The following is a 21,927-nucleotide window of genomic DNA, read 5'->3' as shown; positions in this document are numbered from 1 at the left end:
GCACATATCTTCTTAGTGAACTTCTTTCTCTGATACGATACAGGTTTTATTCTCATCCATCCCTCCAGCAGTCTTATTGTAGCAAAATCAGTTTCTTGTAACAGAAATAAAAGTTTCTTTCTTAGCTTCTGGAAATTATTGACTTTCAAGGATTTTTGATATTCTGCCTCCCTTTAACAAAGTACAAATAAACCTCTTTTTAACATTCAGACAATCTAAAACACTTGCTGAAAATCAGACAATGAATACCTATGGGGATATATTAATTTTCTTGACATATATTAATTTTCTGGTACAATCTTTTGTAAATATTTAATAATTAGCTCCTGTTTTATGAATATGCCGATGTAGGACAAGCCTTATATGAATAGGTCCTGGTTGTAGCAATTGAACTGATGCAATCACATGTCATCCCTGAAAACAAAAGCAGATGCCACTGAAGACCATCTTTGTCAAAATATTTCCACAAGTCTGTGAAAGGTCTTAACCAATACAAATGTTACGACTTTGCTTAGGGCTGTAATTTCTTCTTTTTGAACTCAAGTAACAAAAAGAGAATTTGTCAGTTGAATGAATAATGAGAAGTAGCAAATTATTTGGGGATCTGACTAATTAAGCCTATCAGGAGGTACCTCAGGCAATGTCATTATTTGTTTAGCTAAATTGTCAGTCTAGACAATGAGGGAGTAATGCCTTCCTTATTTTATTCTTCCTCCTCTATGATATTCTGCTCAACCCCATATTCTAAGCTGCTCTAGAAGAATTCACTTAGAACAATTTTATCTTCTTTTATTGAAATTAAGTCAAACTGTGAGGTCTAAAAATTTAAAAAACCTTTTTTTTACAAAAAGATAAGAATATCATAACAGTCATACAGTGACTGAAAAATAAATGTCTTTAAAATAAAGTCCGATTTAATTAGGGTTATTAGACAAACTATTGGACACAATTAATACGAGTTTCAGATAAAAATGGATTCTTTTACTACAAGTATGCCCCATGCAATATTTGGAAATCTGTATTTTTGTTTGCTGAATCTGGCAATCTTAGACTAAATTTATATTCCAGAGCAAGTGTAGAATATATATGTTTAAAAGAGGGTTCAGAAGATTTGTATAAAAACTAACTGCGGAAGTCGGACCCAGCTCTTTAGATATATGCCTGTTCTGCCACAACTGTCCAGCAGTCTGCTCTCCTCAGTTGCTTCTACTTATCACATTTTCCTGAATCCAGCTATGTTCTATCTCAGCCCTCCATACTCATATCTCAATTTTTACTGAGAACAAATTTTGAGTTATCATTATCATATGGAAGACTCTACAACGGATAACTTTTTTAAACCTGTTTATTCTATTTCTCAATATTCAAGCAAATAAAGGGTTTTGCAAGCCTATGTTCCCATCCACAAAGGAATTAAGGTATACCTTTATTTTCATTATAAGAAAAGAATAATGATTTTAAAAGAATGTAGAGAAAAAAAGAAAAACATTTATCAGAAGGTGACAGGCTTATTATTCAAGGAAATCTTGTTTCATTTCCTTTGCTACATCTATATTTTTTCTATAATTTTATCTAATATAGCAAATAAAATATACACATATGTAAATAACACAAATTCCTATGTCTATTGTATAAATATCATTCACAGCAAGGTGAATGAAAAGGCAGTATACAATAAATTCACTTTATTTCACAACTTAACTGCCTTGAATTATTGGAAGATCCTTTAAGATGTATACTGTTAAGACAGTCCTATGAATTTTAATTTTTACTAATACTTCATGGTGTTTCCTGCAATGTTTCCCAGATATCTACACAAAAATTATAATAACACTTACTATGGTTTGTTTTTACTTTTTATTTGAGTGTATTAGGTCCTTTATTCATCCAATTGTCTCCTTTTAGAAACAATTGTAAGGGCCAAATTACAGTTAGACAAATACATGGTAAATTTAAAATGTTTTGCACATTATATTTCTTCACCATTTTATAGTATTAATTTTAAATTTTAGTTTTAGTTAAAATTGATGTATTTTAGAAATGTGTTTAGTTTGTCTCAGGGGATACATATATAAACTCAGACCAAAAATTCTAGTGCAGTTGTCGATTTGTCTATTCAATTTTATTATATTGAAGCCTAAAGAAAAACTTTGGTGGCAAATGACAGAAATCTGTTGATTAGGCTAATTGAATTGGCAAACCTTAAGAAACGAGTACTCTCTCTTTCCATTAGAACATCACCTTTCTGATGCAAAAGTGCAGTAGTGATACTATTTGGGAGAAGTGACCAGAGGTCTATATCCTTAGAAAAAGATTTCATAAGTTTTGGATTTTGTTATGTTTTATTATCAATATATTTAGAATTCTAGTTCTAAATTCCCTTCAACTCTAGTTATTATGGCGACAAGTAGCTTTTACTTGTATTTCAATCTGTGTGGCTCTTAGTAGACCATTTCCTGAATCATCAGGTTCTTGCTACACCTCTCAGTGCAAGCTTCCATGCAGATGAGCATTGGCTGGGTGCAGAATGCTGCGTATAAAATGCTTAGAAACATAAATCACTGCGGCTGTGCACCGTCCAATACTTATGCACTATGGCTCTGCAACTGAATTCTCTGTGGAGGATATTAAAACACAGAGTCTCAACCTCACCTTCTATTCACTAAATCAGAATCCCCAAAGGGGGAATCCCAAATATGCATGCAGTTTATAACTGGCACAGGTGATTCTGGGGTATTGTAGAGACTCTGAAATACTGATTTGCTCTTGGAATCCTTGTCCTTCCTAGTTTTGTGAGTCCTGTGGGCAGCTGAACTCAAGGTCTGATCCTTTCAGAGGTACAGCATATGTAGCACAGAAAGGGAATCCTGGGGGAGGCATGACCTGTGCTGTACATTCCCGTGTCTCCTTGTGAAACTTGCTTCACTTCTATGAACATTACATTTTTCTCTGTGAAATGTATCTTCTATGATATACCAGTGAACTATAAAAGACATCCTGGAAAGACACACCTCAGAACAAAGTGGGATTTATATGTTCTGAAAAACAAACTAGTCCTTGATTGTATATATTAATAATAATTTTAAAAATCATAGAATTGGTAATAACACTCTAAACCTACATGTATGTGTAAATTCATTTTCATATTTAATACACTTCTGTTTAATATAGTGTTATATTTATATACTTATTGTATTAAATATATTATGTTTAACATGATATTTAATATACTCATCCACATTTATATCCACACCAATCCCATTGGTCTTTTTCGAGTTTTTGTTTCAGGCTTTTTTAAGAATGTAGGGCAAAGTTTTGATCTTAGTCTTTTAAGCACAGCAGCTACAGGAAGAGAGATTTTCTTGCTCTGAGAGGGCAAAAAAAGACCAGCAACTTAAACCAGGGAAACTGACCTAAAAGGCTGTGCCACTGATAAGATTTATGTGGACTTAGCCAGATTAAAGGCTTGATACCTGAAGAGAGAGAGAGATCAAGCTGAGGTGTTTTGCTTTGTGTCTATCAGATGCAGAGCATTTCAGCAGAAATGTAGCAATCTCACAGCAAGCCTTAAAAGGTGGCCCAAGAGCCTCAGCATCTGATATCATGTCAAACAAATGCTATCAGCATCTGGGAAATCTCTGGAATCTGGGCATAGACCTGTGAGTTTCTTACTCTATGAGAAAATCCAAAAAAAGTTAAAGAGATATAGGTAAACACCTGACCATTCAATTCTTCTTTCTGTTTCCCTTCCTCTTTCCTTCCTTCTCTCCTTCTTTCCTTTCTCTCCCTCCCTCTCGTCTCTTTCTCTCTCTCTCTCTCTCAGCAATCTGCAAAGTTTCAGGCATTGTCATAACTCAGCCTTAAGGATGTATTTTTTTAAAATATTATAAAGCATAACCTCATCCTTAGAGAATTGACATTAGTGGTTAAAATAAATAATTAAACCCTGGCAAAATATTAAGAGTAAGCAGTCTTCATAATAGGTATTTTATTTTGTACTTTCTTCAAAGTTTTTATGTAAAAATATAAGCTTATATACTATTATTTGTTATGAAAATATATTAACATCGAAACCCATGATCAGTAAAGAAATTATTTTTAACACAGAAGTGACTGAATTACAGCTCACTTCCATACCCTTGAGTAAAATACCCTGGCTTGGCAAATCAATGTAAGAGCTTTAGCTCAACTCAGAAAAACACTATCTGTACCATGGTGAAATCATTATAATCATCATAAAACATGGTATGTATCTATTAATGCCTTGTATGGGACAGACATTATGTTATAGATTTAACATAAAGTAAAATACATGAAGTATTTTACATTTAATTTGTGTAACAATTCCACAGAGTACTTGCTATTAATATGTTCGTTATTAAAACTGACTGAGGCTTAGAAAGGTTAAATGACTTGTTCAAGGTAACACAGCTAGTGAGGCCAAAGTTATCTATCCCAAAGGCCCTCTTCACTTCTATAAGCAGATTTTTGGTTTTAAAGAGCACACTACAAAATTTAACCCTACTGTAGACAAGATGATGCCATAGATCATTCTCTATCAGTTCAAATCAATGTTCTTCATCAATTTACAGAAAGAGGCTATTTACTGGCTTGCTGTAATATATATACTATATATATAATATATAATATATATGAGAAACATGTAATATAAAATCTTATATTATGTTATACTATATCATATATAGTTTATACTTAAGTATGTAATGTATAAAAATTATTTTTATACATGACATTTTATAGATATTATATAATTCTTATAAATATAAAAATATAATATAGAATATATATTTCATACACACACACACTATAACCAAGGCAGGTTTATTGTAGGAAATAACTGATTTCAGTTCAAGAACTTGATTTTTGAAAAGTATTATACTCTATTTATAATAGGATGGTTGGCAGAACACTAAAGAAGAGAGATACACATATTCTCTTTTTTGTGTAGGTACACACAAATGTACATGCATACTTGCACATATGCTTGTTTACACATGTATCTATCAACTGCCAAATCCTAAATGTCCTATTTATTTTTTACTTTTAATAAAATTCCTGCAGACAAATGAGGTGCTTAGAAATAAACAGAGACTTATAACACAATGGAGTTATTTACTGATAGAAATAAAGGATCTACTACCTTTTAAAGGCTATTAATACATTGCTAAAATTAATATGTTCTGAAAGAAAGTGTGATTTTATTGCTCTATGATCCCCTTAAATGCATGATATGAACACAATGTACACAACATAACAGTTTTTAGAACCAATTTTTATATGGTCAACTAATTAAAAATGGTATCTATATTAATGGCATATAAAAGGTTTTCTATGAAAAAAAGTGGAATTACTGTAGAATGTAATTATTGATTGATTTCTCAGAAATAAATTTTGAAGTTCAGAGATGAGTCCCATTTATAGTTATGCAAATATCACAAATAATAATGGTAAAATGCAGTATTTGTTTTGAAATAAGCTTAATTTGTCTCATAATTCTTTCAAAATAAATTCATTTCTTTATGCACTTTGGCTAATATTGGAAATGGAAATAGTACTCAATCAGTTCTAAATCATTTTTAAGCTAGACAATTTCTGGAAAGTGCTGGCTTTTGTTAGAAAATCTGAAAATGGAAAATTCCTCTCAGTGATCTGTTATGTCCTCACATATTATTTATGAAATTCAATACTGCTTCATGGATTTCTTAAACCTCAAAATTCAGCCATCTGTAAACCTCTCTTCTCTGTAATGAATCTTGGAATAAGAAAGAAGAGAAAATATGTTTCAGTTTCCAGAGGAGATTTCTGAAGTCCAAAGCATTGAAGCTCACATACTTGTTTACTCAGGTGAATCAGCAAGTCTTTTTCTCAGGTTCTGTTTGTTTTTATTTTACATGTAATCTTAATAAATTTAATCATCAGTTTCAGAGCCATGATAGGTTCAAAACAGTAGTTTAAAAGCGAAGAAATGAGGTTGCTTCAGATAGGCATAGTAACTATGATTAAAACTGACAATTGAGGGAGAATATATTAAGATAATTATACAGGTCATCAGATGAGTGAACTTAAGTTCTATTTCAGTCTTAGATCATACAGAGAAAATAATTCCATAATCTAGTTTATTGCAGAAATGATAGAAAGCTGACCCCTATCATAGTTAACTATAGTTATAAATGTAACATTAAATTATGCTCAATAAATTCTTAAAGGGAAGATCAGTATAATAAAAAGTAGAGATCTGAGTAATAAATTGTAGGCAGATTTTATTCTATATAAACATAGCAGGCTATTTAAAATGGGCATGACCAAAAAGCTTTATTTTCTGTTACCTAGTCACTGCAGTGCCTCTTTTAACAATAGGTTTGGAAGTTAGCTAATACATCAAGGTTTAATTCAAGTTTTGGCTGCATAATAACTACTGATGATGCTGCAACAAGAGATTTAATCAACAGACTTAAGTGAAACTTTTGGATATCATTATAATTAATCAGTCATTGATTATTTTTAATACTCTCATAATGATTTGAAACATTATATCCAGCCTCTAAGAGAAGCTATAATTTCATGTATGGATTTTCTGATTAGTAAATGCCAATACATAGGGAGACTAACACTTCACTAAGTTATTACAATAGTGAAGAGAAAACCATGTATTATTATCTCCCTTACAAAAGGATTGGAATAGAAAAAATAGATTTTATTCCTTTTGTATTGAAGATGAAAACATTAAAACAGATGGAAGAATCCACAAGAAAATAGTAATTATGAAAGAAAGATGCCATGAAATATGCTGCTAAAAACAGAGGATGAATCAGTTTTACCATTTTCCAGATTTTTCAGATCATCCATTATTTCTTTTTTTAAGGAGCTAAATAAATTATGAATTATCAGTATACATGAAATAGAAATCTTTGTGCTTTACTCAGAATATGACAGAAATTTAGAGCTAGAAAGTGCTATCTAGATAACTAGTTCAAAGATTTTTCAAATAGAAGTACATATCAAAATCACAAGGCATTATAAATTATCTAGATGCCTGGACCCACCATCTGAATCAGAATTTTAAGCATGTGTCTTTTCAAAAGCAACTCCCTGTTTTAGAACAACTGAGTCCAGCTCCTACATTTTATGGAAGAAACTGATAAACAAATTAAAATGTCTAATCTAATAAATTAATTAGAACGAAATGTGTTTTTGTCTCTCTCTCTCTCTCTCTCTCTCTTTTTTTTTTTTTTTTTTTTTTGCTACAAAAATTGAATTTTTCCTCTCTCTAGGCATATTTAGATGGCTCTTTGTGTTTTGAGAATTCTGGAACTCTGAAGCTCTGATATGAGTCACATTCTCTGTGTTAATTTCCAACAAATGTGATTAAGCAAATCTTTATGGAGAAGGAGGGTATGAAAGAAATGAAGGCTTTAGTATTTGGACAGAGTGCAGTTGGATTGATTCCGCACTGATGGGGAGTTTGTATTTCTGGAGAGAGAACAGAACCTAGAGGTTTTTGTGGCTCCAACTTGGTATACTGATGACACAACTGGAACCTGACCACCGATTAGCTAAGCAACATGCCCTTGAAGGCAAGGGTACAGAGAAGGTCCTGGGAGCCACATTTGGTAGGCAAGCATTGAAACCATTTCACAGATTAATATATTTTTGAAAGGAAAATGGAGATACCACATAGGCATTTTAGTAGGAGTCAAGATGAACTGTATAGCAATGGCTGTTCTCCATTAATTCTGGATTGATCTACCCCCAGGGTTTACTCGAATACCAAGGGAAGGAAATGAGCAACTCTCAAATAACTGACATGGATTTTCAACCATACAGTGGATGAAGGTAAAGGTAGTTTTATTTTTTTTTAGAACACATATAAATTCAGTTTGTCTTTGCATCTGAATGTTTGGGGGAAAAGTTAAACCTGTAGTATACGTGTATGTGTGTGTGTGTGTGTGATAGTTATATATACATATATATGTATGTATATTTATATATTGCAGAGTTGTTCTTTCCACATTAGTTCTACTGCACTATTTTTGCTTCCTCTGCTGTTATAAAAATTAAGCATTCATTATTCATGTAAGATACAGAGGAAAACAAAACTAAAATGAGAGGGGGAAATACTAGATTAATTTGATCATACATATTTAACCACAAAGAAATAGTTACTCTCAAATATACCTAACAAAGTTGCACTAGGGAATAGGTCTTACTATACACATTCTTAACATTTGTATTATATTATATGCTAGATATTCAAAAGATTATTTTTTTCCTCCTACTATTTTCTTAGATTTACTGAACCATAAAGAAAGGAAAAGAAGAAAACTGGCTCATTGTTACAAATCATTTCCTACTGTGGATTTGAAGTCTTCTTATTTTCTGCTTTTCATCTAAATTCAACATCATGATGCTGCAATGTAATCAAAAGAAAATGCTGTAAATATAAAAATGTTAATTTGAAGCTATACACACGCCAGGTTCAAAGAAGATGCAAGCCACATGTCAGTGGGATTGCCTGAGTTGATCTGGACGGTCTGGCTCATACAACAATCAGGTCAGTGACTCTTTAGGCAAATGCGAATGTTTTATAGATTAAATAAATCATCTTCCTGTTTTTTAAGAGTATTAAATATTCTGCAGAAAAATCCAACTCTGTGCCCTTCTAATTTTATCTTCCAATTCAAATGCTTCAGCATTTTATGGTGGTTCTTTTACCAATGAGTTACTAAAAGCAAGTAAATATGAAACTCAAAAAATTATGTATGATGTCCATTCCAGGCTTTGTCTTAAAAATATGAGTTTTGGCTCTTTTTATATGAGTTAGTATCTTTGTACTATTTTTGTTTTATTATTATAGCATGCATTGTTTTCCAATAATATACTATTTATTCATACACAAAAAGGTAATATTTAACAAGAAATTTGTGCAAGAAAGTGTTAAGTCAAAATTGAGGGCTCAAGCCTATATATATTCCATCGAAAGGACGGGTCCTTTACTGGCTCCTGGGAGATAACCTCTGAATTTGGAATATCCTGACGGATAATAATGTCTTTGATACCTGAGACCTCGAGCTGTGCCAAATAGTTTATGCTAATTAGATGTGATTTATGCTGGCAGCCCTTTTTTTATATGCCTGGGGTTTTGGGCCATGCTGCATCAGCTTGGCGCCTGCAGGAGCTGGAGACTGATTAGCTAAGGTCAGTTACGCAGGTGCTTCATGTCATCATTACTGACCTACAAGGAAAACCATAGACAACAAGGCTTTTGGGAGCTTCCTTGGTTGGTTACACTTTATATATGTTGCCCTACATTGTTTCTGTGAAAATATTTCAAGTACTTTCATGCAACTCCAGTGGGAGAATAACACCTGGAAGATTGTACCTGCTTTCTCTTAGACTTTATCTTATGTGTCTTTCCCTTCACTAATTTTAATCTGTAACTTTTATTGTAATAAACCCTAGCAAGAAGTAAAGCAGTTTTTCTCAGTTCCTCTTGTACATTAGCAAACCTGAGGGTAGTCTTTAGGCCCCAGACACAATATCTGAAAGTTATGAAATGCTTTGAACTTTAATATTTTAAGCAATCTGTGGTCTCCATAAAACCTTTTCTTGGAAGGATATCACCAGTACGATGACATTTCTGTTCTTGAAGTTGATATATGACTTACAGTTAGGAGTTAGATAATTTCAATCGTCTCTTTATGTTAAAATATATTTAAACCAGTTAATAAGATGAGAACTTTATCTCTTCTTCAACCTGTTTCTTTCTGCTTCCCCTCCCCACCCCATATTCTTATTATCATAATTTCTGGAAATAGGAGTCAAGATTTTAAACTGATACTAAAGTTAGTTGGAATAGCTTTTTAGTGGCAATTCATAAAATAGATAAATGAGACAATAATATACTTGGAAGTTCTGTTATTTGGTATAGGGAAGCATCTAAAGTGGTACTCCTTGACTTGTGAAATGACTGGCTTAGTGTCCCACAGAATATTTGTGGCAGTGTCAGGTCTGTAAGTGGACTCTTATGATTACAGGTATGGGGTTCTTTCTTGTGTAATAAACTCATATTATTGCTGAAGTCACTGCCAAAATCACAGCCTAAAAAAGAGCTTAATTACATTATGGATGTTTACATTAGATGATTTACCTACAAGTAAAAGGAACTCTGACTTAAGCAATATTAAACAAGAGGCCATAAGGATCAAATATATTAGGTCCAGAGGTTGGGCAGGCAACCCGAAAAGTTCAGTCAAGAGTTCAACAGTTGGTCACAGACCAGATTTCTTCTATCTCTAGGATCTGCTGTTTTCAGGGTACTCACTAATAATATATTGACTAATAGTTTATTATATTATTATTTAAATGGTTAATAGTGATAGTCTAATCTACTACATACACCCTCCATCTTGCTTTAGGACCTCAAAATGGTAACAGTAACTACATAAATCTAGATGTTAGAAGGTATGGAAGAGGTCAGGCATACTTCTGACTCACATTCTAAGAGCAGGTGAGGAAATCTTTCCTCAGAAAGAGTGCCTCCCTTGCCTCAGAGACCAGCATAGTGTCACATGTCCATTTCTAAAGGAATCCCCAAGAGTGGGATGTGATTAACATGACTGCCTTAGATAAAGCATGTGACATGGACCAAGACCAAGCATCCAGACAGCCACAAATACCTGAAAAGTGGCTAGACAACCTCTGGAGCAACTCTGTTTCTGGTCATGGATACCTAAATGTGAGTTACAGTTATTCCTTTAGGTATCTGCAGTCCTTGTGGGAAAAATCAGTTTGCCACAAGTGTTCCTTTTATTTAAAAAAAAAAAAAAATGATGTCAGTGCACTGATAGTCAAAATATGTGTTGACTGAAACCATATTGACTTTTCAAAGGTTTGCTTTCAAAGCTTTGTTTTCTAACTTCAACAAGTATACTCCTCTTGCAAATATCAGTTCTGTTGTTAAGTAATAAACTATAAGCCTGGATTAGTATTGTAGCATTGACTTGTGTTGTATGCTGTTTATTTTCTGAAGCCAGTCAGTGAGTGAGTCCACCTTGAGTAGATATTTTTTATGTCAGGCTTTCTGAGAAATGAGGAGCCAGAGGGGATCCCAAATCAATTGCCAACCATGTCACAGATCGTTTAAGGCAGAATGGAACATGCTTGTGACAAAGGCAGTGACAAATGAATATGTACTGAAGGGACAACACCAACTGATGAGTGAAGGAAACTGGAAATATGTAATATGAGATGGAGGTCAGAGTGAAATTTAAGATAATGATAATGAAATATATGTGTGAATGTAATACCATGAGTTAGATAAAAATAGGTGGCTGTAAGACTCACACAGTGCCTTTCAGAATAATTTCTGAAATGTTATACAAATTCAATATTGCCACAAGTTGTGAATATAATAAGTGAACCATTTGTTATATAATATTTAAGCCAACTTGTATAGAGTGGAGAATAGAACATGTTTTACTACATAAAAAAAAAAAAAATGTTGCCTGAGTTTCTGTTTTCTAATCTTGAGAAGTAAGCATATGTAATATATATATATATACACACTAACCTAACACATAGGCAAAAGCTCACTCTATTTGTAGGGAGGGGTTAAATTATATTAGTCCACATTTAGGTATATAAAAGACCAGTGGATACTAACGAGATGCAGATCTTTGTAGGTAGAATTGTGCTCAAAGGCATTCAGGATGCAGTCATCAATGTCCTGTTCACATCCTATTCCAGCATAGCCTGGATTGCATAAGCAGGAAAAGCCATCAACAGCTAGAAACAACAGAAAAGAGAAAACTCTTAACATTCCTTTAACCTTAGTACAGGTAAAGATAATTAGTCTAAAATTCTATAATCATTTATACATTTTGCTTTTAACCAAATAAAGTGTGAATTATCATATTTAATCTGTTACATAGTCCTCTATGATATTTTCTAAATAACCATCTTACTCAGTTCTATTTAACTTTTTTTTTTTTTTTTTTTTTTTTGAGGCGGAGTCTCGCTCTGTCACCCAGTCTGGAGTGCAGTGGCCGGATCTCAGCTCACTGCAAGCTCCGCCTCCGGGGTTCATGACATTCTCCTGCCTCAGGCTCCCGAGTAGCTCGGACTACAGGTGCCCGTCACCTCGCCCAGCTAGTTTTTTGTATTTTTAGTAGAGATGGGGTTTCACCGTGTTAACCAGGATGGTCTCGATCTCCTGACCTCGTGATCCACTCATCTCGGCCTCCCAAAGTGCTGGGATTACAGGCTTGAGCCACCGCGCCTGGCCAGTTCTATTTAACTTAATAATAATAAAAAAAATAAAAAACAAAAAAAAAACTCCAATTAGTTGAAATAAGAACAATTACAATGGACATTTGGTAACAGTTTGCAAAGCAACAATGAAAATATGCAATTTTATTTGCTCTCTCTTGTTTTTGGCAGTATACAATATATATGATAAATAGGTTACTCTAGTATCATTTAATTTTCCCAAGTTGTTTTAGATTTAATAAACAAGACCTTAATTGTTCAGTTGTTAAAGTTCTATGTATGACAGAATATATTAAAGTGCATTGTGATCTCGAAGTTGATAATAAGCTACTTACTTCTTAGTTAAAAAGAGCTTTCACGTTTCATCAAAATCTTTTTAAAATAATGATCAAAATTTGTTCTTCATTTTACCTTTAATGATGAAAAAGAATGGTGTCTGAAGCCTCTCAAGGAAGTAGTGACAGTATGAATTGCAGTTGGAGCAGGCACCAATTTATAACTACTTACAGTCAGTCCCTGAGTTCTTCATTATCCCTGAGATTTACCATGAAATCTATACTGCCATTACGCCTCTGTGAATGTTCTTGCTATTACTCTCATTAAATGCTTAGGTCTTCAGTGGCAAAAACATTTTTAATGCACTGTAAGAAATTTATGTAGCTTCTAGATTTCTGCAGCCATGTTTTGTACAACATATGTCACTAGGGCCTCTAGGAGAACAGGGTAGTCATAGACATCCGTAAGAGACTAGTGAAATACATAAGAATAGGCAGCTCCTTAGACAGGATTTTACTTCTGTTGTACTTTCTATTTTTTTATCTAGCACCTAGTTTTTAACCTGTCATTGACTACAAATTATTAATAAAAAGATATATTTGTAAATGAATTAATGTGATAAAATGATGTCAATCTGTGCTTCTTTCTGTGTTACACATGGTATTTTGTATTTTAACAGATTAAAACCACATATTATACAATATATAATTAAGACATTGTGGAGTGTCATCAATCACAACAATATTTAAAATTACACTTATGGTTATTATTTACGTTTGGATACTGATGTATTCTGACAAGTAACAAACAACTGGAGTCAAATTAACTTTCAGCATTGATGTTACATGTTCTATGAAGACAAATTATAAATTACATTAAAGGCGAAGGACAACAAAAGGTAACTTTGAACAAACAAAGTATCTGGAAACAGACTGTTAAGAAAATAAAGCATGCTTTCACTGTCAATAAATGTGTTTCTAACATAGATTAATACAGACAAGGAACGTGTTTCTAATACTTTATTCTGGAATAAAAATCACTAAATGGACTAAGTGCCAAAAGAGAACCTAGAGAACTAAATTGGATACCAAAGGGAAATTGGATACTGCAAAGAAGAGAGAAGCAATTTAAATATTAAAAACAAAGTAACAAAAAGCAGAGGGTTTTTCTCACATGTAATTTGTTAACTATGGGGCTATGTGATAGCCAATAACCATTTCATAGGAAAGACATGTTACACACATAGTCTTTTTATTATTATTATTATTATTATACTTTAAGTTCTAGGGTACATGTGCATAACGTGCAGGTTTGTTACATATGTATATATGTGCCATGTTGGTGTGCTGCACTCATCAACTCATCAGCACCCATCAATTCATCATTTATATCAGGTATAACTCCCCAATGCAATCCCTCCTCCCTCCCCCCTCCCCATGATAGGCCCCAGTGTGTGATGTTCCCCTTCCCGAGTCCAAGTGAGCTCATTGTTCAGTTCCCACCTATGAGTGAGAACATGCGGTGTTTGGTTTTCTCTTCTTGTGATAGTTTGCTAAGAATGATGGTTATAGTCTTGCTCTGGATTGTTGTTGTTTTTAACAGAGAATCTACTCACTGTGATACGGAAGTGCTGGGATGAGAGGAGTGTGGTCCTTTTAAATGATACAGAAGGGGGAAGGGAAGTGCTGGGTAGAGGAGGGCATGGTCCCTGGCTAGGGCTCCATCCTCATGGACCTAGGTGAGGATTGGTACTCCTGCCTTCATGCCAGAATGTTTCATTTCCCAAGACCACCCTGGCCCACCCTACCCCCATCCTGTGCCTATAAAAACCCCGGAGACCCTAGCAGGCAGAGACACGTGTCTGGATGTAGTGAGGAACACATCAAGGGAAGAAGACACAGTGTACCTGGACATTAAGAGGTGTACCATCAGCAGAGGAACACATAGGTGGCTGGACATCAAGAGGAATGCCCCGACAAGCACCGGCATGCTGGCAGGCCACCGAGTCCCAGAAGGACATGGAGTTTTGTCAGGGCAGTCAGAGGAGAGCCCAGGCTGCCGAGCAGTCTGAGGTTTTTCCCTTGGAAAACCATCTCCCTTCTAGTTCCCATTGTCTGAGATTTACTTCCACTCAATAAAACCTTGCACTCATTCTACAAGCCCAGATGTGATCTGATTCTTCCGGTACACCAAGGCAAGAACCTTGTATACAGAGAGCCCTCTGTCTTTGTGACAAGGTAGAGGGTCTAATGGAGCTGGTTAACACAAGCCGCCTATAGATGGCAAAACTAAAAGAGCAAAACTAAATGAGCACCCTTTAACACACGTCCACTGGGGCTTCAGGAGCTGTAAACATTCACCCCTACACATACACCCCTACACATCCACCTCACATCCTCAGGATGTAGAGTCAGAGCCCCACATCCTGCCCATCTATATACTCTCCTAGAGGAATGGGGCACTGAGGAAGCAAGCCACTCCTCCTGTCACACACCCTGCAAGGGGGACAAAGGAACATTTCCTATTTCAACTGCATTGGTATTAGTCTGTGTTTGTAAATATTTCATGCTACTATTTTGAGGCCAAATTTTCTTAAAATAGGCCCTCTATGAATCTGGATGTATTATTCATTTTATACTTAACTATGTACCAGATATCATATATACTGGTTATACTGAACGAAAGTTTGAAATGTGATAAAACTTTTCGGTGGAATATACAGAGGTATTTTAAAACTGTAACAGCAGGCCGGGCATGCTGGCTCACACCTGTAATCCCAACACTTCGGGAGGTCGAGGTGGGAGGATCATTTGAGGTCAGGAGTTCAAGACCAGCCTGACCAACACAGTGAAACCCCATCTCTACTAAAAATAAAAAAAATTTAGCTGGGCTTGTGGCACATGCCTGTAGTCTCAGCTACTCAGGAGGCTGAGGCAGAAGAATTGCTTGAACCTGGGAGACAGAGGTTGCAGTGAGTCTAGTTCGTGCCACTGCACTCCAGTCTGGGAGACAGAGCGAGACTCCATCTCAAAAACAAAACAAAACAAAACAAAACAAACAATGTAGCAACAAAATGGTGAACAACCGTATAATGCTGTTCGAGATTTACAGACTCACACACACACACACACACACATATATACGCGTGTTTTCTCATATATAGTCCTGTAATAAGTACTATTGACATGGTAGAGCTCCCTGATCCCTCTTGCAGGACATGCAACAGTGGTGTGACTGGCCCGTTTAGTTGCACAGCTGCTAAAACCTCTTGGGGGAGGGAGACCACGCAGATAGGCAGGTGTAGTCCAGGGTGAGCACTTTGGGCTCTGGACCTGTGGTAGTGTCTAGGGATGGGTACCTGAAACCCCAGTGTTACAATGTTTTCTTAGCTTTGCTGTCCGCAGATAGCTTTAACGGTTAACCAGCTCAACGGACCCTCTGTCTTTTCACAAGGGCAGAGGGTCAGTGTGACAGCTTTCTGTATCCCGAGCTCTTGCCCAACATCCAGGAAGATTCGGGTCACACACGGGCGTGAAGGATGAATGAGAGGTCTTGAGTGGTGGAGGTGGCTCTCAGCAGGATGGATGGGGAAGTGCAAGTGGGGGAGGGAGTGGGAAGATAATCTTTCCCTGGAGTTGGGCCGTACAGTGGCCAAACTCCTCTCTGACCACTCCTGAACTCCTCTTTGTATTCATATGTTCCTCCTCTTCTCTCTTTCTCTGCTGCATAGTCCATTTGTCTGCTTGTCTTATCTCCTCATCTTCCGGTTCACTCTGGAATCTGGGGTTCAGCATTTATATGGGTACAGAATAGGGAGCATGGCAGGCAAAAGGCAACTTTTTGGGTGGAAAAACAGGAATGCCTGTTCTCATGTATGGCCACGGTTATCCAGGCTTGAGGATGCGACCTTTGCCAGGAAACTACCTTCTTCTAACCAGTATTTCCCTGTCTCCTGTCTGTATCACTATTAACTAGAATTCAGAAAGTTTAGCTTCCTACACTATTTTATTTCAGAGAAAGTATGAAGAATCTAGTGTCTTAGTTTCATTCTGATAACATTCTACATGTGTGATATAAATTTTAATAAATATTTTAGTTCCCTGGTACCTAAATATCCTTAGATGGGGCCCAAAATATATTATGAATGATTGTATGATGAAACACATTAATATGTTAGATATTCAAATTTTACATTTCCCATAATATATTGTGGTATCAAAAATTTTAATAGGCAGTATTGCATTATAAGTAACATTATAAACTGCATTTTCTTATCTTGGAAAAAATACACATTAAAATATTTACAAAGAACTTCTAAAAGTCAAATATAATACATTGTTAATCAATGTGAACAATTTAAATTTAAATTGCCTATATGTAGTCATTATAGTAGGGCTGCCTACGTATTTCAAAAACAAAAAAACTAACTTCTCTCTCTGCCATGCGATAGTTAAAAAGACATGAATCTTTTTTAAGTATCATTCCTCACCAGATACCTGTGGGTTTGAGCTCAGAAATGATATAATACTGACTTATTTCAAGGTAATTTGAGAATTTCAGAAATTTTAAAATACAATCTTTGAAGTGCCAAAGTCTGGAACAAAAATAATAGCTTGGTGATTTATATCAAGAGCAGCAAAAAGATGGCATATAGTCCACAGAACTGTTTTGCTTAGCTGGCACAATGTTAGAAAATTAACATGATATTAGTATCTATATAGATATTTCAGTTTGCTAGGACCCCACCACTACCTATTGTTTTAAATCTGGGTGGCTTCACCCAATTTACAAAATTCAGTTGCCTTGATGTTGGCTTTTATTTGCAGGGCACTTGTTTTAAGACACAAATTTAAAATTTGAGTTAAATCCTACTATTTCTAAATAAAAAGACAATAACACAACTTTCTTTAGAAATGAGGTTTTAATTTTAACTATTTACTCATATACTGAGGGATCATGTAGAAATATGTTTTAAAGAAGGTGAGATAAAAACAAATAAGATACTTTTTGCAACACCCTTCTAGACCTTTGTTTATTTCTGTTTCTCCTCTTCATGCTTCAGCCACATTCTGTGTATGATGTCATTCCATTTTCCTGTGTCTCAACAAAATTACCCATTTTAGGCATATTCTTCCACAGAAAAATCCATGTTTCCATCTTACTTTTCCCTCTTTCCTTTTTTTCTTCCTGTCTTCTTTTTCCTTTATAAATTTATATTTTTTAGGAATATAAATTTCAGTAGGAAGAAGTGTGAGTGTGTGAGGTGTATATGTATAAAATAGGATAAACTAATGTTATTTTGAATATTGTAAAGAATGCTTTCTCATGCCTAAGAGTGAATATTTTTTTTAAATTCTACCATTTCAAACAAATTTTCAAAGGCTAATTCTCACACAAGAAAGGAAAAGTCACATTTCATCAGATTTCCTTGTTTGCTGCACTCACAAAAATATGAATGGATTTATCAGAAATTGGGGGTACTTAGTGAAGATAACTGACATTGACTTTGATGTTCAAGCCAGGCTAAAGTCAGTAAATAATCCTGGTTAAATCCCAAACTCTCCCATTACTATGTTAGATTCTACATTGGTCTGCTCTACTACAATTGCAGCCACTAAAGGAACTCACTGTCATAGCAATATCCACGCAGGCAAGGGCTGGAACTGCGCTCATTGACATTGATCTCACAGCGTGGACCTGCAAAGCTGGCACACTGGCACTGGAACTCAAGGGGAAACATTTCCAAATCCATTTTCTCTTTACGCACAGCTCCATTCTCACAAGGATTACTAGCTTTGCAAGGCCCAAATTCACAGTGATGACTTGGAAAAGAAAGAATCAAAATGCCAGTGCTTATCGAATGAACCAATTCTTGCAACTGCTGTCATTCACCTGGCATATTTCAGCATAAATGCTTCCAATTTATTTTCTATTCTCTTACATATTATGCTTGTGACTCTCTCTCTTTCCCTCTACATTACAATTTAAGAAATACATGTTATTTATGATTTCTATGCTTCATCTAACAAAGTATCAGCAGGTAGCAATGATAAGTGACAGCATTTTAAAAAATTGTATTTTATTTCTTCATACTTCCCACTTCTTGTTCAACAATGTTCTCTGAAGACATTGCAATTAAGAAAGTAGATTATTAACAATTTGATGCTCCCTATGTTTTATTTCTGGTACCCTGGAGGTTGCTACCACTGTAAGCTTTGTTTGATGGATTTCTTGCTATTCTCAAAACAAATAAATGATAAAAGAACATTATAATAAGCATCTAATCTTAATAGAAACACTTCAGTCCTGAATTTTTTTAATATTTTACTCAGAAAATCTAATTGCATAAAGTGATTGCCAATCTGTAAAATGTACACAAGTATTTAAGAAATAGGATGGTTTGATTCGAGAGAAACCATATCAGACAAAAAGCACAGTATAAGCAGCACAAACTTTTTCAACAAAGCAAAATTATTACTTGAGCGTCAGTTTTCAAGGCATAGTAAAAATAATTAGATGTTAGCTATTTGGAAAGTATTTAAAAATAATGTCACTTATTCACTAAAATGTATAGTATATAGGTACAAACATGGGTTCTAAAAAGGCCTGGCTGAATACTTTAAAGCAGAAAATATACAGTCATCATTAAGTCCTTGAACTGCTTGGGTTTTCTCAGTAATTTCACAAGTACAGGGAAAAGGGTATAACACAAAGACTTAGGATAAGGGATTAAGTTTTCAAAGTTGAGAAGTACCATAGTACTTTGAAAAATTATAAAATCCCAGTGTCCCTGTGACTCTCCCAATTCTGACCACAAGAAAAATAGTAAGAGGGCCTGCCTAGAAGCTGCTGAGGATATCAACAATGGGTAGAGTAAAGGCACCAAATTGATATCATTAGTGTCCGTAAAATAAGACCAAAAAAACTGTACCCAAATGGAGATACTCAGTACTTCGATTTCCAAGTACCCCAAAAAAAAAAAAAAAAAAAAAGTCTTTCAATAAAAAATAAATAAATAAAAAACTATTAAGTGGCTACTTTTTGCAAAAGCAATGCTTAGCAGTATGGAGAATTCAAATAGAAATAAGATCTTTTCCTGAAACTATTATGAGATTGAAATGTATTGCAAGTAATACATTTCTCGATATTATTTTATCATAATCAAAGTTTTTTGTGAAGGGAAATTGCATTGAATGAACATCTTCTACTCATGCAGAAAAAATGAATTGTCTTTAATGAAAAGTTCCCATGCATATCCTTTCTTTCTAATTACCTACTGCTAAATATTTAATTGTGACACTAGGTGTTTTGCTTTGCTAGTGGGAAGTTAATTTAGCTGTTGCTTTGTAAATAATTTTGTACATTATAAACATTATGTAGCTGAACAACAATGTATATGAGAAAATACTCATATTTTCTTTTACAGAACACACATGAATTCACTGTACCCCCATATCATGTTGATTTGTATATTATTTCATTATACTAATATGTAATGAGCCCTTACTCCGTGGCAAGCACTGTGATAGATGTGGGAGGGAGGTGGGGGGCAGGTGTTTAAAAGAACAATGATGAGTTCAAATAGGCAAGTAAAGAAATGCAATAAGTGGTAAACATGGTCAATTTCCTGTGCTAAAGAGTCATTATGTGAGTAGAATTCCAATATGGTTTCCAAGATCTCCACCACTAGTGTACATACCGTACATAATTCCCTCGCTTTAAATGTGGGTGAGGCTGGGTGCAGTGGCTCACAACTGTATTCCCAGCACTTTGGGAGGCCGAGGTGGGAGGATTGTTTGAGGCCAGAAGTTTGAGACTAGCCTCGGCAACATAGTGAGACCCCTAGAGGTGTGAAGAGGTGGTGACGTACACCTATAGTCCCAGTTACTACTTGGGAGGCTAAGATGGAAGGATCACTTGAGTTTGGGAGGTCAAGGCTGCAGCAAGCTGTGATTGAGCCACTGCACTCCAGCCTGGGAAACAAAGTGAGACTCTCTCTCTTAAATAAATAAATCAACATGGGTAAGACATGTGAATATAACTGAATGTCACTCCGTAATTATTTACGGAAGTAAATAATAATTATGGAAGAAAAGAAAAGACTGTGGATATAATTAAGTCCCAGAATCATAAGGGAGTCCATCAGAAGAGACATTATCTTGAGTGTGCCTGACTAAATCAGGTAAGACTTTAAAAGAAGTCAGTGGCATTATCCTATTTGCCTCAAAGAAGCAAATGAAAGCTATATTTTATGAAGCTCTATGAGACAGGGAATGGCATGTGGTTTGAAGCAGCTGAGAACACTCTAGACAGTCAGTAAGGAAGAAAGACCAGAGTTCTAAAATCACAAGGAACTAAATTTTACCAACAGCCAGTGAGCTTGAAAGAGAAACATGAGCCTTAGATTAGCTCACAGTCCTGGTCAACCTTTTGATTTCAGTCTTGTGAGACCATGAGTAGAGAACTCAATTAAGCCATACAGATTTCCGACTTGCAGAAATTGTAAAATAAAATATGTGACTTGTATTAAATATATAAGCTTGTGATTAATTGTTATTCAGCACAGAAAAGTAACACAGTCAAATATAAGGGCAACTAAGACATATTCAGTGCTATTGAAAAGCCTACTGAACAGGTGATATTTGGAGTGAGCCGTAAGGAATCATCACACATTATCGAGGTTAGACATGTGGGATACAGAAGGGGATGGGGAGAGCTTTCTAGAAGGATGAGGGCCAGAAGGTGAGAAAGTTCAAGAGACTGAAAACAAATCAATATGAGTGGAACACAAAATGCAGGGAAGAAGGAGACGCATTACCACATTTAAGGAATTATAATATGCCACCGACTTTAAGGGAGTTTATTTTATGTGCCATTAAGGGTCGTAGAAAAACTGATGCCCTCCCACTCCCTTCACTACCTCCCCATTAAAGATATCCAGCTCCTAATTCTGGAAACCTGTGAGTGCTATCTTTTGTGGCCGATAAGATTTTGCAGATGTGATTAAGTTGAGGATTTTTATATGGTAAGCTTATTCTATTTTATGTGGGTGGGCCCTAACTGGGTCTTCCAAGGGCCTTTATAAGAGAGAGGCAAGATATTTAAAGGAGGAAGGAGAGACATCAAGATGAAAGCTGGAGTTTGGATTGATGCAAGGAAGGGGTCACGAGCCCAGGAATATAGGCAGCCTCTAGAATCTAGTAAAGGCAAGAAAATAGAAGTCTTCAGAAGCAACACAACCCTACAACACCTACCTCATTTTAGAGTTGGGCCTCCAAATATATAAAATAATAAACTTGTGCAGTTTTAAGTTTGTGAAAATTAGTTACAGCCATTATAGGAAACTAATACAGAGACCAAAAA

General features: G+C 35.1%; 1 protein-coding gene across 1 annotated transcript in view; it reads right to left on the bottom strand.

Annotated features, from left to right (window-relative positions):
• Nucleotides 1–21,927, bottom strand: part of EYS (eyes shut homolog) — a 1,801,461-nt gene that overhangs the window by 1,297,950 nt on the left and 481,584 nt on the right. The window contains exons 8-9 of the mRNA XM_026455461.1: nt 18,193–18,386; nt 11,684–11,805 (exon numbers count right to left, since the gene is read on the bottom strand). Of these exons, the coding sequence (XP_026311246.1) occupies nt 11,684–11,805; nt 18,193–18,386 (316 nt within the window). The remainder of the gene's footprint in view (nt 1–11,683; nt 11,806–18,192; nt 18,387–21,927) is intronic.

Source organism: Piliocolobus tephrosceles, chromosome 5, assembly GCF_002776525.5.
Source record: "Piliocolobus tephrosceles isolate RC106 chromosome 5, ASM277652v3, whole genome shotgun sequence".
Lineage (NCBI taxonomy): Eukaryota > Metazoa > Chordata > Mammalia > Primates > Cercopithecidae > Piliocolobus > Piliocolobus tephrosceles.
Note: the sequence above shows the minus strand (reverse complement) of the source record. Positions and strands in the feature narration are given on the sequence as shown.